General features: G+C 37.3%; 1 protein-coding gene across 1 annotated transcript in view; it reads left to right on the top strand.

The window, feature by feature from the left end:
* Positions 1–17,804, top strand: part of LOC150087903 (hemicentin-1-like) — a 1,496,027-nt gene that overhangs the window by 752,544 nt on the left and 725,679 nt on the right. The window contains exon 40 of the mRNA XM_090369959.1: positions 155–331. Within this exon, the coding sequence (XP_090226085.1) occupies positions 155–331 (177 nt within the window). The remainder of the gene's footprint in view (positions 1–154; positions 332–17,804) is intronic.

Genomic DNA, 17,804 nt, shown 5'->3' with positions numbered 1-17,804 from the left:
GCCCGGTCGGCTTTGGCATTTGTCTTTTGCTGCCAGATATATAGAACAAGATAGTTATAAATTTATTGAATATAATTAATGAATGATGTTTTTATTATTTCCATCATAAATAGTTTAATATTCTTTGGTTTATGGACTTTATGTTTTATTTCAGTACCTCCATCAATTGATAATTCCAACTTTGTTCCAAAGCTTTTTGCAATTAATAATAAAACAATTACTCTAGAATGCCCAGCCACAGGTAACCCTCCTCCTACAATATCTTGGTTGAAAGATGGTGAGACATTGCCACAGGATACATTAGTTAATTTTAAATATCAGATTATATCAGGTGAGTTATATTTCTCTAAAGTAGGATTAATATTCAGATTAATCACTTTGGCAGCCAAATACTGAAATCCCCATTTGTTTTCTCTGCTGTCATTTTGATTTGCACTATTATCAAATTATAATTGATGAGGAATAAATTGGCAAATAAATTGAGTAATAAATTAATGAGGAATAAATTGAGTAATAAATTAATGGGAAATTTCATGAATTGTCTGCTAGATATCATGTAGGAATGAGTAACTACACATGAAAGGAATACTAGATATTTCCTGTCCAGAAATAATGTTTAATGTTCCCGAAAAAATGGCTAGTGTAATAATTAAACAGTAGTATATGAGCGGAGTTCAAAAAAGATTTTTATTCACCCAGAAGTAGTTGTTGTTGTTGTTTGTTATTTGGTTTTTAGGAGCATTAGCAACTAAGGCTATATTGCTCTGGGGATATGCAGTGGTCATTTTCTGACCTTTCTGCATCCTCCATATTTGGAGGTGACGGGCTCGAACCCTGGTCTAATCAAGAAGCGTGTGCTACGCACTGCTGCTCCTGCCCATCTGGCTATGGAGGTGCCAAGAAATAGTTGTAATAGAAGGTTGAAACAAATACCATGTATTGCAATTTTTCTACATAGTCACTAGATTCACATTTTTGCCACATCTCAATATACTTCCACAGGCCAGTTTCGTAGAAGTCCTTTGACCATGACCTGGCAGCAGAAATCACCTTATCATCAGCAGCAAAGTGTGTTCCATGAAGACAGGACTTCAGGGCAGGAAAGAGGAAGAAATCCAGGGGTGCAAGATTGTAAGAATAAGCAGGATGCAGCAGTATTTCATTTTTTTCCTTGGCATGTCGACAACATTTCATTGTACCTTTTTCTTCTGGTAAAGGGTTAGAAGTCTGGGAACCCATCTATCAGACACTCTACTCGTATGTAACTGTTCATAGATGATGTTCCTCACAGACCCTACATTAGTTTGGAGCTCTTTAGATAGTTCTTTGGCGCTAATATGGTAACCTTCAGGTTTAATGCCTCACTTTTTGCAACACTCTCTTCTGTTATAGCAGTTACTGGGTTTCCTGGGATTTCATCATCATGCACTGAGGTTCTTCCACATTTGAATTGTTTATACCAATGTGCAACAACACTGTAACCTGAGTAGTCTTCTCCATCAGAGCTTGAAGAACAAGGTAGATGCCCTTGAGGATTTAAATTGGGGGCCCATCAAGCTCTCGCCTGCCCACATCAATGCCAGAGTTTGCACTTGATCAGCAGCAGTCCCCAAAGTAGAATGCGCTGGTCTCACAGGAGCTAGTTGTTGTCAGTGACTCCATTGTTAGAGAAATGGAAAATATATTGTGAAAAAAGGATAGGTGGAATAGGACCAGTGTATGTCTGCCAGGGGTAAAAGCTGATGATGTTTAGAGCAGATATCATCTTTTAAGGGCACAAAAGATAGAATTTTATGAAAATTTTTTAGGCCTGTAAAAGATGTTGATGGTTCCTAGAGGATCACACTGGACCATGAACTTGACCATCTTATTCAGTGTACAAACATTATCAGATTAGTGAAGAGTCAGACTTACCTGGTTGAGACACATGTTATGAGAATGGATGATAGCAGAGCAACTAAGAGTATAATGAAATGGAAACCTACAGGGAGGAGGACAAGAGGAAGACCATGAAAAGGATGGATGGATGATGTAGAAAAGGACTTCAAGACCACGAGAATAAGAAGTTGGAGAAGTTTGACTTTTGGGAGGGCTTATTGGTGGACATCGTTGAGAAGACCCACCCTGGGTTATAATGCCAGAAGAAGGACACAAAAGTAATATTGTTGTGCATGTTGGCACTAATGACATTAAAAGTAGGAGATCTGTGGACTTACTTAACAAGTACAGGTCAATGTTGAAAAAAAGTCGTGAGGTACAATTAAATTTGAAAGTGTCTGCACTTCTGACAAGACACGATAGAAGGAGTATATGATGAGAGCCTTGTCAATCAATTCAGCACTGGAGAGATTGTGTAAGGCTCATGAGGTAGAATTTTCTTCAGCGTGGTCTGTGCTTGTTAACAGGAGAGACTGCTTCTACAGGGATGTGATACACTTAAATAGAGAGGGTGCAAGATCACCAATGATCTTGCACCCTTTCTATGCATAGATGTTCACAACTAAAGAAATGAATTAAATGCTTTTTAATTATTAATGAAAAATTAAATGCTTTTTAATTATTAATGAAAAATTAAATGCTTTTTAATTATTAATAAAAAATTAAATGCTTCTTACTTTCACATGGATGCTCACAATTAAAGAAATTAAAAAAAAAAAAAATTGGAACTGGAAATATAGTTGGAGTAACAGAAATTTAAGATAAGGAAAATTAGCTTTAGAATGGTAAAATGTGAATTTCCTTGAATGTTAATTAGCAAATATCAGTATATAAAAAACAGTGAGAACTGTCAAGAATTTAATGTTTCAGAGTATTTGATAAAAGAAGCCAGAAAAAAACTTCAAAAGAAATTAAAAGGACTATTAGCAGACTCTGGAGAAAATAAAGAACTTCATGGTACAGAACTCCCTTTAAACACAAACCAATGGTGGTGCTTTTTATGAAGATAGCAGAAATGTCAGATATTCCAGAAAAAAAAAATATATATTTCATATCAGTGAAGATCGATGACAAAAGGTCCAACAGAAAAGACAGATACAGACATCTGCAGAGAAAATAATGTTTCAGATTTTATGCATGCTTACTGTGTCAGATTGATCAAATGACAGCAGACAATTTCACTGCACTTATTCAGGCCTCATACTTGTTTTTCTGCAAGGAATATTTAAAAGCAGATGAAATCATAATTACATTAGACTTTTTTAAAATTATCCATTATTTGTTGAGGAAGTTGTTCAATGATATTGTTGGGACAATAGCCAAACTTCTCCTCATCCTTTCACAGTATATTACCATGATGAAGTTGGTAATCTGTTCTCAATCTCTTTTTAAGCAATTATTTAAGTCATGATGCGTTCAGTTTTCATGCTCATATTATGGCCTATAAAAACAAAATAGAAACTGCTTTTCATTAAACATATACAATATTTCAGTGATGGTGCTGCCAATCAATATAAAACTGTAAAAAGCTGAAAAATCTTTGTATATGTTATCATGATTTCAGATTATATTTAGAATGAAAGTTTTTTGCAAACCAGTCGTTGAAAAAATATCTAGAATGGTACTGGAATGCACAATAAAGAGATGAGCAATGAGGGTTATTTTACAAAATCTCACTTATGGTCAAATTTTCAAACTATTCCACAGGCAAATCACATCAGTAATATGTGTTTAGCTTCAACAATGTCTCTTCTATTATCCTTTCAATTATTGCAAAATCATTTAGCTCCACATTATAGTTTGATAAACTTCTGGAATTCCCTTCCCTAGAGAATTCCTCTTGTGTGAACATAGATGCAAAATATCTATTGAGTTTATCAGCAGCTTGAGCAGGATCATCAACAGTTAACCCATTGACATCAAGTGGTTCAATGTGATTCAGTCCCTCCCTCTACTGTTTATATAAGCATAGAAGTATCAGCATAAGCATTTCAGCCAGCAGGTGATTGACTTTGGAACAAACTTTCCTCTGTTGTTGTTGTTGTGGAAGTAAGTGGTTTGAATAAATTCGAAGAACTAGACAAATTCTTGGAGGCTGTGGATAGGTGGTGTGTATTTTTTTTTTGGCTGATGCTTTATAAGCCATTTTCTTGCATCATTTACCTCTGCTACTACTACTACTACTAATAATAATAATAATATTCAGTCATTTTATGCTTTTAGAGAAGATATAGTAGTATTAGTAGTGGAAAATGATGTAAGAAATTCTAATTTGCGAGCTTTGCACAGTTGTCAACTAGGTTGAATTGATTGACAAGGCTCTCATCCTATACTCCCTCCTGTCAGTTCAGAGTTGCAGACACTTTCAATTTCATTCCTAACTTGTGAATGTGAATTTTTCTCCATATTGCTCTGTACTTAGTATTAGTTGTGTTAAATGCTGCAAGCAAGCAATCTTATAAAGCATCAGCCAAAAAAAAAAACACTTCCCACACCATCTGTTCATACCCTCCAATAACAGTTCTTTCTTGAATTTGTTCAAACCACTCATGTCCACAAAAATAACAGATGGAAGTTTGTTCCAACAATCAACCAAATGCTGGCTGAAGGAAAACTTCTGCCCTCCATCCTGCAACCATCCTTTCTCAACTTGAATTTATGCCCCTTCATGTGCGTAGTCTCAGCAAGAAACAGCTCTATCAAGTCACCTTCCAAGTGCCTAGTCTCCAGATGCTGCAGTTTTGCAGAACTGAGGCCTTTCTTGGTAAGACCATCCTTTCATTCCCTTCCCCAATTCTTGTTGCCCTTCTCTGTACCCATTCCAGAATATCTACATCTTTCCTAAAATGAGGCCTTCAGACCTGTATTTAGTACTGAAACTGTGGCCTAACCATTGCCTTTCACAATGGGATAATCACCTCCTTATCCCTGCTGGCAAAGTACCTGTATGTAGATAAAAAAACCCAATGAGCTGTCCTGCACCCATTTGCACTGCTCAGAGAACATCATATCTGACTGCTCTATTACCCTCATGATTTTTTCATTTTCCACTATCCTGAGCATAGAACCACACAGTCGATATGTTAGTCTGGTATTACTGCTACCCATATGCAGTGCTTTGCATTTGTCAATGTTAAACTTCAACTACCATTTCTCAGCCCATCTTCCTAATTTTTCTATATCTTATTGCAGTAGCTTACATTGATGACTGTCATTAACCACCCTGCCAATCTTTGTATCATTTGCAAACTTAGACATTAAGCCTGATATTCCTTCGTCAATATCATTAATAAATATAGAAAACAACAATGGGCCCAGCCCTAAACTCTGGGAGACTCCACTAATAACATTAGTCCATGAAGAGCAGTGTCCATTGATTGCCACTCTCTGTGCTCTCCCACTCAACCATCCCTTTATCCATAGCAATAATTTGCCCTTAATGCCACACTGCTCTGATTTGTACAGCATTCTTTTATGTGCAACAATATCAAAAGCTTTCCTGAAAACCAATTATATGATATTAGAATTGTTTTTGCATCTTTTTCCTTTGTTACTGCATCACATTATACAATCAGATTGGTTAGAAAAGATTGCCCCTTAACAGTTTCATGCTGTGACTGCAGTATAATTGCATTCCTGTTTAGATAGTTTTCCATTATGTTTTTAACCTGTGATTCCATTATTTTTCTTGAAATAGAAGTTAAATCTAACAGATTTGTAATAGTGTGTTATCCTTTGATCCCCCTTTGTGAATTGGTTATACATTCACACGCCTCCAGTCCATTTGACATCCCTTAATCCAAAGATGCTCTCATAATTATGGATAAGTGTTTGCTTACTTCCTTTGTTGCCTCCCTTAATATAATTGGACAGATCCCACCCACGCCAGGTGCCTTTTTTTTTTTTTTTGTTTAGCTTCAACAATTTCTCCTCCATTTCTTTTTCTTTCTCTTCTTTCAGTTATCACAAAATAAATTACTTCTCTGTTAGAGTTTGATAAACTTCTGGATCCCTTTCTCTAATGAATTCCTCATGTGTGAATGTAGGTGCAAAATACATATTCAGTTTGTCAGCAACCTGAGCAGGATCATAAACATGGTCTCAGGCATTGGGGTTGGCAGCTGAGTGCTTGATAAGTTCCTCTCTTTTAATTCTTCATGTGCATTAACTGTATTCTTCAAGCCCTCATATAATCCAAACATAACACTGAATTTACACTTAATTTCCTCACGTTCTTTGCAGTGAACGTATTCAAAGGTATCCCTAATGGCTCTGTTATGTTCTGCTAAATTTAGTTTTGCAAAGAGGGCACAAGTAATACACATAATATAATCGTGGTTCATAGAAGAATTGCTCTTGGAAATTCTTCCTTGAACTAAAGCATTCCTGTTACTTTGAGCTTTTTCTTTTCTGCTTTTTTCTGATGTATGATTTTAGTCTAAATTTAATTTTAAAACAGCTTGTGAAACTGGAGATGAAAAAGAATAATGCTACACTAATTCTGCTTATTTGACACCAGTAAAAACTATGCTATTTTTGATTAAGCTACATACTATTTGATAAAATTATGTTAAAAAAATGTTTCTATTGTTATAAATTTATTGTTATAAATTTATAGTTTATTTGCCCAACAAAGACACTTCTGATACTGATTACTACATAAACAACCTCCAAGTAGCATCTATATCAGTACTGTAACAATGGTAGTAGAATTCAAAAACTTTATATCAATAAACGGAATGGTGGCTGAAGTCAACTTTGGTTTTTTTTGAGCAACATCAAAGGCCGAGTAAAGAACAGATTTACAAATTTAATCAGAGAGGCCTAAATAATACACTACTAAATTTAAATCAAAAGTTACAAAAAGTCTTTAATCAATAAAGATTATATATATCAAAAAATCTTTAAGTAATAAAAAAAGCACCACTTAGTGGTATTAAAAAAGCATTGCACCCCGATTTAGCCTTGACAGCAAGTAAAAAATTGTGACAGAAATTTGAGGCAAGAATGAATTGTGTTAGGATAATTTAAAAAAAAAAAAGAAATTGTCAATTTTTTTTTGCCATTAAATTATACCAAAGTGGAGATGAGTTGTCTTTCTGTATACAATTATCATGTGTGCCTACTGTAGTATTTATGGATAATGAAAATCATCCTGAATAAATATTCATTGTGTGTATATGTTATGTATGCCAAAACAGTTAAAGCTGTGCAACTCAAAATATTGTGTCTGTAAATTGCATGTATTCTGCAGTATGTCTGCTTGTTTTCTGGAGAAAAAAAAACCTGAATTTCTGGAAGATGAACCATACAACCCATGCCCAAAAATGGCTAATTCTGCCACGTTATGAAAAAAGCTAATAAAAGTTCCTTGCATCATTGACAGGATCTGAACTCAGACCACTTCCACTTGGTGTGGGAGGACAGTGATTATAATTACTGTCTACTCATGTAAAACATTCACCAGCGACAATCTAAATCAGAAAGCTGTATTGTTAAATATAGTTTCCTGATTATATAAATATAGCTGATTGGTTAAATATATCCAGAATCATTATTTAACAATACATATAGCATCCTATGATACACCCACAGAACCATTATTTAACAATATAACTTCCTTCTTTAGCATTGATCTGCATGATCTGCAAAACCATTGTTAAATAATGGTTTTGCAGATCATACAATGTGATGATATTGAACTTAATGAAACCATTTGTACCAACATGATCATTTTGTTCGTGTAAACATCATGGTAGGTGAGTTATGGAAATTTTATTAAAATGCCCTTTCAACACATTTTAATAAAATTACCTCTTTGTACAACTGTGTTCAGAAGACAATACAATTTAGATTCAATAAGTATAACAGCTATATCAGTGCAAACTAGTTTGATTTCCTGATGAAGCATTATGATAAATTTGTTGACCAGTATTAGTAGTAGTATTAATAATGGAAAATGATGAAAGAAAGCAAGCTTATACAACATCAGCAAAAAAAGAAAAGAAAAAGAAATCCCCATTTTATCTATCCATCCCCTCCAATAGTTTGTCTAGTTCTTCCTTGAATTAGCATTAGCATTAGTAGAGGCATTTTATGCAAGAAAGCAAGCTTATGCAGCATCAGCCAAAAAAAAAAAAAAAAAAAAAAACCCACTTCCACTTCACCCCTCTGTTCGTTCAAAATACCTGTCCAGCTGAGCCTTAAACTTATTTAGGCTATCAACATCCACTTCAAGGGATGGAAGTCTGTTCCACCAACCAACCACCCACTGGCTAAAGGCAAATTTCCGCACGTCTATCCTACATCTGTCTTTCCTCAATTTGAATTTATGCCCTCTCAGGTGATTCTTCTGAGCTAGAGGAAGAATCCCATCAGCATTGAGCATGCTCAAACCATTCAAGGCTTTATACACCTCTATCAGATAACCTCGCTGGTGCCTAGTCTCCAGACACTGTAATTTGCAAAACTTAAGCCTTTCTTCGTAAGAGCACCCCTTTGTTCCATTCACTAATCTTGTTGCCCTTCTCTGTACTCGTTCCAGCAGCTCTACATCCTTCTTGAAATGAGGCCTCCAGACCTGTATACAGTACTCTAGGTGTGGCCTGACCATTGCCTTATACAAGGGAATAATCACTTCCTTATCCCTGCTGGAAAAATTCCTGTATGTCATTGACAATACTCCATGAGCTACTCTTGCAGCCAGTCTGCACTGCTCAGAGAACTTCATATCTGCCTGCACAACCACCCCCAAGTCCCTTTCATTCTCTACCACTGTTAGTGTAGTACCACAGAGTTGATATGTTGCTCTGGGGTTGCTGTTTCCCATGTGTAGCACTTTACATTTGTCAATGTTAAACTTCATTTGCCACCTCTCATCTCAGCCCATCTGCTCAACCTTTCCAGATCCTGTTGCAGTAGCATAGTGTCAGTAGTGTCCTTGACAACCTTGCCAACCTTTGTCAAGGACACTACTGACACTATGCTACTGCAACAGGATCTGGAAAGGTTGAGCAGATGGGCTGAGAGGTGGCAAATGAAGTTTAACATTGACAAATGTAAAGTGCTACACATGTAAAGTGCTACCATTAATAATGGAAAATGATGAAAGAAAGCAAGCTTATACAACATCAGCAAGAAAAGAAAAAGAAATCCCCATTTTATCTATCCATCCCCTCCAATAGTTTGTCTAGTTCTTCCTTGAATTTATTCGAACTAAGGACGAGAGTTTCCTGTGCGGACGTGCCTTTCTGCCGCTCTTGGAACAGAGAAGTTTTTTCTGATTTATTTTCTGCTTTATTAGTTTAAATTGACATATTAACTTATTTCTAGAGTAGCTTTATATTCCTATTTACGGTACTTAAAGTTAAAGTAACTTAGATAGAGATTTGTAGGTATTACTTAGTATCGGAAAGGGTATCAAATCCACGTGTTTACCGTTCATAAACAGCCGCCATTATAACATGAAAATTAATCAGTAAAATCTATTAATCTTGTCGAACTTCATTGGCAATTAAATTGTACTTTTAACTATACATATAACCACTTAGGTCACGGAACATAAATAATTAGTAAAAATAATTAATACGTAACTTGATACGGAAGTTATATAAAGGGATTTCGTAGATAACACTCGTTACTGAAACGCGATACAGCATATCCGGAATTCGATAGCATTAGCTTTGTATAGTATAGTGCATAATATAATATTGTCAATTAATCAGTAGATCTATTAATCTTGTTAAACTTCATTGTCAATTAAATTGTACTTTTAACTATATATATATATATATAACGACTTAGAGTACAAACGTAACAAATAATTAATACATACTTGATACGGAAGTTATATAAAGGGAACTCGTAGATAACACTCGATACTGAAAAATAAATATAGTGTTATAACTGTGTTAAGATACAAGTTTAAGGTTTTAATTTTGTTCTGAAATTGTAATTTTATTGACATTTAAATCGAAATCATGACTCTGACCAGAGCAGCAAAGCAAAAGGCTCAAGCTAATGGGAGTGCTGTGACTCAGGGGAGAACTGAGGGGGGCAGTTGCCCTCTGAATCACAGCCTTTTAAGATGCACTGTTTGCTTGATGTTTGCGGAGCAATCGGGTACGGGACATGATACTGCCATGGGGGATGTCTTTGTGTGTGCACGATGCAAGGAGTGCAAGGAAATTAGGCGACAACTCGGCGTTGTTATGGGCCTATATGAGACCTTGAAGGACAGGGTGGATGCCTTCAAAGGAAATAAATTGAGGGGGCCCATCAAGCTTTCAGCTGCCCACATCAACGCCAGAGCTTGCACTTGGTCATCTTGCAACACAGAGGCAGTCCCCAAGGCAGAATGCGCTGGTCCCACAGGAACTAGTAATTGTTGGTGACTCTATTGTCAGGGAAACGGGGAACATGCTTTGTAAAAAGGATAGGTGGAACAGGACCAGGGTATGTCTGCCAGGGGCAAAGGTTGATGACGTTGTAGAGCAGATATCATCTTTTAAGGGCACAAAAGGTGATATAGTTGTACACGTTGGCACTAATGATATTAAGAGTAGGAGACCAGCGGAATTACTTAACAAGTACAGGTCACTGTTGAAAAAAAGCCATGAAGTAGGGTTGAATTTGAAAGTGTCTGCAATTCTGCCCAGACACAATAGGAGGGAGTATATGATGAGAGCCTTGTCGATCAATTCGGCCCTGGAAAGATTGTGCAAGGCTCAAGGGGTAGAATTTTTTTCAGCCTGGAATGTACTTGTTAACAGGAGAGATTGCTTCTACAGGGATGGGATACACTTAAATAGAAAGGGTGCAAGAATATTTGCTGATGCTATCGAGGCAGTGTTAGGTGGGTCGGAAAACTGCTAGCTTGGGGGGAGTTTGGTTTTGGTTTTTTTTTAGAAGCATTAGCAACTAAGGCCATATTGCTCCGGGATATGCGGTGGTCATTCCCTGACCTTTCCACATCCTCCGTATTTAGTGGTGACGGGCTCGAACCCCGATCTAATCAAGAAGCATGTGCTACGCACTGCTGCTCCTTCCCACCTGGCTACGGAGGCACCTTTGGGGGGAGACAAGGACTAATGGATTAACAGTAGCCACTGGCAGAGGTGAAAGAGATTCTTGCACTGCTTCTATTGGAATGAGCAGAAGCCTGAAAAACAAGATGCAGGATATTTCAGAGACTGCTGGAAGTCATTGCGGTACAAGTAAACACATGGGTTGTGTTAGGGTAGCTAAGAATAGAAACAGGTGCATGTATACTTGCGTGTACACCAATGCTAGGAGTTTAGTAAATAAATTTGATGAATTTGAGGTATTGCTCCAAACATCAAAGGCAGATATTGTGGGGATTTCAGAGACGTGGTGTCACACAGATATAAGGAATGCAGAACTGGAATTTGGGGAGTACAATGTGTATAGTAAGAATAGACAGGACAGGAGGGTAGGAGGGGTTATGCTATTAGTTAAAAAACACATAAAATCCAAGGAAGTGAAGCCAGTCGACATTGATGGACAGGGCAGTGTCGAGTCAGTTTGGTGTGACATAAGCATAGGTAAATCAAAATTGAGAGTAGGAGTGTGCTATAGGCCTAATGACTCTGATGAGTATAATAAGAAACTGTACAGGGAAATAGAGTGGGCCAGTAAATCAGAGAGTCTTATAATGGGGGATTTTAATTTCCCAGATATTGACTGGAATGTATGGGTTGGTCGCTCACACACTAGCAAGGCTTTTGTGGATTTATTGGATGATTGTTTTCTACACCAGCATGTTTGGGAGGCAACTAGAGGGAGTAATACTCTTGATCTGATTACCAGTAGTGATTCTTCATGCATTAAGAATCTGCAGATAAAGGAACCACTGGGTGGCAGTGATCACAGTGTGCTGAAGTGGGATTTACTCAAGGAGGTAACTACCATCAGAGGTAAAGGGAAGGGTTTTTGCTTTCGTAAAGGCGACTATGATGGTCTGAGACAGTATTTAAATTCTATACAGTGGGACCAACTGATGATGTTACCAACAGCAAATTCAAAATGGGAAGCATTCAAGGAACTAATCTTGGAAGCTACCAGGCTTTACATACCAACCAAGAAATATTGTTCAAGGTTCAGGCCTAAATGGTTGTCAGATGAACTAATGAGACATATGGCAGAGAAAAAAAATGCATGGGATACATACAAATTAATGGGTGACATGGAAGCCTATGATAGATATAAGTTGGTCTGTAACCAAGTCACAAAGGAGATTAGGCAGGCAAAGGCAGATTATGAGAAATCCTTGGCAAAGGATGCAAAGAAAAACAGAAAAGAGTTCTTTACCTATTTAAACTCAAGAAGGAAAGGGATGAATCAGATTGGTCCACTGGATGTTGATGGTTCAACAGTTGAGGATCCAGCTCAGGTGGCTAACAATCTAAACGAGCATTTTGCATCTACATTCACACATGAGGAGTTATTCAGGAAGGGGAATGTCGTAGGTGAAGTAAACATTGGCAGTGAGCTAGATTATTTTCTAATAACTGAGAGGAAAGTGGAGGAGAAATTGTTGAGGATAAACATAAAAAAGGCACCCGGGGTGGATGGGATCTATCCAGTTATATTAAAGGAGGCAGCAAAGGAAGGTACCCATGGACTGGGGATGTGCAAATGTAACCCCAATTCACAAAGGAGGATCAAAGGCTGACACAAGTAATTATAGACCTGTTAGTTTAACTTCGGTTCCAGGAAAATTAATGGAGGCACTGGTTAAAGAAACACTGCAGGATCATCTGGACAAGAATTCAGTTATAGCTCAGACACAGCATGGTTTTGTTAAGGGCAGGCCTTGTCTGACCAATTTGATTGGATACTATGATGTAGTCACAAAAGAACTGGATGCAGGGAATAACTTTGATATTATATATTTGGATCTTAGAGAGGCTTTTGATACTGTTGCGCATGGAAGACTGCTGCACAAATTGGAGAAGTGTGGCATTGGAGGCAAATTGCTGCTATGGATAAAGGGATGGTTGAGTGGCAGAAGACAGAGAGTGGTAATCAGTGGACACTGCTCAACGTGGACTAATGTTATTAGTGGAGTTCCTCAGGGTTCAGTTTTGGGTCCATTGTTGTTTTCTGTATTTATAAATGATATTGATGATGGTGTATCAGGCTTAATGTCCAAGTTGGCAGACGATACCAAGGTTGGCAGGGTTGTTAAGGACACTACTGATACTATGCTGCTGCAACAGGATCTGGAAAGGTTGAGCAGATGGGCTGAGAGGTGGCAAATGAAGTTTAACATTGACAAATGTAAAGTACTACATATGGGAAACAGTAACCCCAGATCAACGTATCAACTCTGTGGTACTATGCTGACAGTGGTAGAGAATGAAAAGGACCTGGCGGTAATTGTGCAGGCAGATATGAAATTCTCTGAGCAGTGCAGACGAGCTGCAAGAGTAGCTCATGGTGTCTTGTCAATGATATACAGGAATTTTTCTAGCAGGGACAGGGATGTGATTATTCCCTTGTATAAGGCATTGGTCAGGCCACACCTTGAGTACTGTATACAGGTCTGGAGGCCTCATTTCAAGAAGGATGTAGAGCTGCTGGAATGAGTACAGAGAAGGGCAACAAGATTATTGAATGGAACAAAGGGTTCCTCTTACGAAGAAAGGCTTAAGTTTTGCAAATTACAGAGCCTGGAGACTAGGCATCGGCGAGGTGATCTGATAGAGGTGTATAAGGCTTTGAATGGCTTGAGCATGCTCAATGCCGATGGGATTCTTCCTCTTGCTCAGAATAATCACCTGAGAGGGCATAAATTCAAATTGAGGAAGGACGGATGTCGGATAGATGTGCGGAAATTTGCCTTTAGCCAGCGGGCAGTTGGTTTGTGGAATAGACTCCCATCGCTTGTTGTTGAAGTTGATAGCCTAAACAAATTTAAGGCTCAGCTGGACAGGTATTTAGAACGAACGGAGGGGTAAAATGGGAGTAGTGGTTTTTTTTTTTTTTTTTTTTGGCTGATGCTGAATAAGCTTGCTTTCTTGTATCATATGCCTCTACTAATGCTAATGCTAATCACTTTCACAGCATTGGATGGAATGTAAATCATTCATTAAATACTTCTCTATATTACTGATTCTTTGAAGAAATAAATATTATATGTTTTCATTATTTTTTATTATGTCATTATTTTTATTATTTCATTATGTTTTCATTTTATTAAAATGTAATGCATCTTATTATTGCTCATTTTCTTTGTGGGACAGTTGTGAAGTTCATTACAATAGGAATATTCCATTTAGAGATAAGTAAGGGGCATGTTCTGAACATGCCCCTTACTTATCTCTTACATACAAAGATGCAAGTGATCATCACTTGTCCATTTTTTTTTTTTTTGTAACTGAACCTGAAAGGTAGTACTTATAGTACTGCATACTGTTTATGGGTTGAAGACATAGGTTACCTGCTTGCATTAGACTTTAATTTCTATAGATTGTAATTTGAAAGAAATACATGTGAAGGAAGGTTGTTCCAGAGAATAGCAGAAGTGATAAATGAGGAAAAGTTGGTTCTGTGGGCCTGGAGCCAGACAGTGAATGGATCTTGACAGGTTGTGGAATATATTCAGACTTGTTTGGAAAAGAGCAGATGGAATTGCTGATGCCAGTTCAGGAGAGCAGTGCCGATGAAAATACCTATAGAAAAGGAATGCAGCAGAAACTGAAAATATAACACAGAGTGGAGAGACTTTGAAAGAGATGTTTCATTAATTTACCCTTTTTTCAATAGTTAGAAGCTTGAGAGGGATTTTGGGGGTGCCACCCCAGATATGGGAACAATATTATTCCATGGTAGAGCAAATTTCAGATCTGTGCATAGGTTGTTTGGAAGAAAAGTGACACCAAGGATGAAAAAGAAAACCCAAAAACCCAATTTTTTTTTGTTGCAGATGAAGCAATATTTGTGATGTGCTTATGTCAGTAGAGGTTGGAAGTCAGGATAATCCCCAATAATGATAAGTGATAATTTTGTATAGAAATCTGATTGACATTGAAAATGATCATAGGAGCATTTACTTTTTTTTTTTTGTGAGAAAGGACTGAGCTTCAGAAGTATTAAAGTTAACTTAGTTTTCATTGCCCCAATCGAGAATTACCTGGAGATCAACATTTAAGGAATTGTTGATGCTTACTTGAGAAGTTGAAACTGTTTGTGCAGGATGAGGTTCCCCAAACTGGAAAGTGAAGTGTAGTATGTGCTATCATCAGAAAACCTCTGGATATCATTTTCAATCAGTGGAAAAGGGTCACTAATGTGCAGAAAAAAGGAAAAGAGTGGGAAAAAGAACTGAACCTTGGGGAACACCAGCAATACTGGAGAATTAGAAGATAGAAAGCCATTTACAATCACTTGTAGTGAGCATTCAGAGAAAAAACTGGATACCACTTGCAAAATAAAACACATCATACCATCAAGTGGGAACTTGTTTAGAAGATCTTATGCCAAACACGATCAAAAGCCTTGGAAATGTGAAGAGCAACTGTTTGAGTTTCACCAATTTTTCCATCAAATTTGTTACAAAGATCAGTAACATAAGCCAATATAGCACCAGTAGACTGACAATAATAGAATCCATATTGGTGATCATATATATCAAGATTGAAGGTTTTTAGATAGTTTAAATTTTGGGGTTGATGGATTTCTATATTACTTTGGAAAGAGTAGAGGTAAGTGCAATGTGGGTGATAATTGAAAGGAAAGGATTTGTTGCCCTTTTTAGGAACTGAATGGATATGAGCAAATTTCCAAGCAGAAGGGGAAACACCGGTGGAATAAGAGACTTCAAAAAAGCAACACAAAACAAGAGTAAACTCAAAGCACAGGTTTTCAGATGTGGAGAAATGACATCAGGACCTGAAGCTTGCTTAGTATTAAGGTTGTTTAGAATTCTTCCGACATCCTTCTGTCAGAACACTGTGGGAACTCTTGAGTGGTGTGCATTGAGTATGGTATGAGGTGATTTACCAGTGTTGTTGATACAAGAGTTAGAAGAAAAGTAGGACACTTATAAGTCAACTTAATCTTTATCTCCAGTTCATGGGGACTTCCCCTGAGTTCATAATTATGTCCTCATAATTATGGCTAAGGGTTTTCTTACTTCCTTTGCTGCCTCTTTTAATATAACTGGAAAGACGCCATCCACCTGAGGTTCCTTTATTTTTAACCTAAACAATTTCTCCTCCACATTTTTTTCAGTTATTACAAAATTGTTTAGCTCCCTGTTAGAGTTTGATAAGCTTCTGGCCTCCACTTCACTACACAATTCCTCATGTGTAAATGTGGATGCAAAACACTATTCATTCTGTCAATTAAAAACAGTGGGGAAAGAAAGTTATCTGGGAGTTACAATATGGGCAGATATGAAGTTTTCTGAGCAGTATAAACAGGCAGCTAGGAATGCCCATGGTGTCCTCTCAATGATTTATCGAACATTATCCTGTAGAAATAGGGAGGTCATAATCCCACTGTATAAGGCAATCGTAAGACTACATTTGGAATACTCTGTTCATTTATGGAGACTTCATCTGAAAAAGGATATTGAGCTTCTCTTAAGGGTCCAAAGACAGGCAACTTCAATGGTGAGATCAGCAGAATGATGACTGTATGAGGAATGACTTCAGTTATGTGGGCTACAGAGCTTGGCAACCTGATTAAGGTTTATAAGGCTTTGAGATGGATTAGTAAATTGAATGAAGGTGAAATTCTCACTGGTATAAAGAATTCCAAATGAGGAGTCATAAATTTAAATTACAGGGGTTGAGTTTAGATCAGATTGTAGAAAGTTTTCTTTTAGCCAGCAAGTTGTTGATTGCTGGAACAAGTTGCTCTCACAAGTAGTTGATACTGAGATTTGTATAAATTCACAGGTCAACTGGATAGTTTCCTCCTGCGTGAGGAGGAAATTATATAATTTTCATTTTCTTATTTACTTGTTTTTTTTTTGACAGCACAGCAAAACTCTGTTTCTTTCTTGCACTATATGCCGAATACTGTTACTATTACTATTATTCCTTTTGTAATTATCAGGAAATCTACAATTTTGCAGTTGCATTTCATGTTATAAGTAACTTACATGCCAAACTTTAGTGAATTGAATTCTATGATAATTAGCTGAAAGGCCTGATTGAATTTACATTAGCATTAGCATTAGTAGAGGCATACGATGCAAGAAAGAAAGCTTATGCAGCATCAGCAAAAAAAAAAAAAAAAATCCTTCCCATTTGTTCCAAATGCCTGTCAAGCTCAGCCTTAAATTTATCTAGGCTATCAACTTCCACAACAGAAAATGGAAGTCTGTTCTACCAATTAACTATCCGCTGGCTAAAGGCAAATTTTCACACATCTACTCTACAACTGTGTTTCCTCAATTTGAATCTGTGCTCCCTCAGGTTCTTAATCTGAGCAAGAGGAACAATCCCATCAGCATTCAGCTTGCTTAACCCATTCAAGGCCTTATACACTTCAATCAGATCGCCTCACAGGTGCCTACTCTCCAGGTGCTGCAATTTACAGAACTTAAGCCTTTCTTCATAAGAGCACCCCTTCATTCCCCTCACCAATCTTGTTGCCCTTCTTTGTACTCATTCTAGCAACTCTACATCCTTCCTAAAATGAGGCCTCCACACCTGCACACAGTACTCTAGGTGTGGCCTGACCATTGCATTGTATAATAGGATAATTACATCCCTGTCCCTGCTAGCAAAATTCCTATATATCATTGACAAGACTCCATGACCTGTCCTGGCAGCCTGTCTGCACTGCTCAGTGAACTTCATATTTGACTGCACAATTATCCCCAGGTCTTT

This window comes from Mastigoproctus giganteus, chromosome 3, assembly GCF_048544385.1.
Source record: "Mastigoproctus giganteus isolate SK-2022 chromosome 3, ASM4854438v1, whole genome shotgun sequence".
Classification (NCBI taxonomy): Eukaryota; Metazoa; Arthropoda; class Arachnida; order Uropygi; family Thelyphonidae; genus Mastigoproctus; species Mastigoproctus giganteus.
Note: the sequence above shows the minus strand (reverse complement) of the source record. Positions and strands in the feature narration are given on the sequence as shown.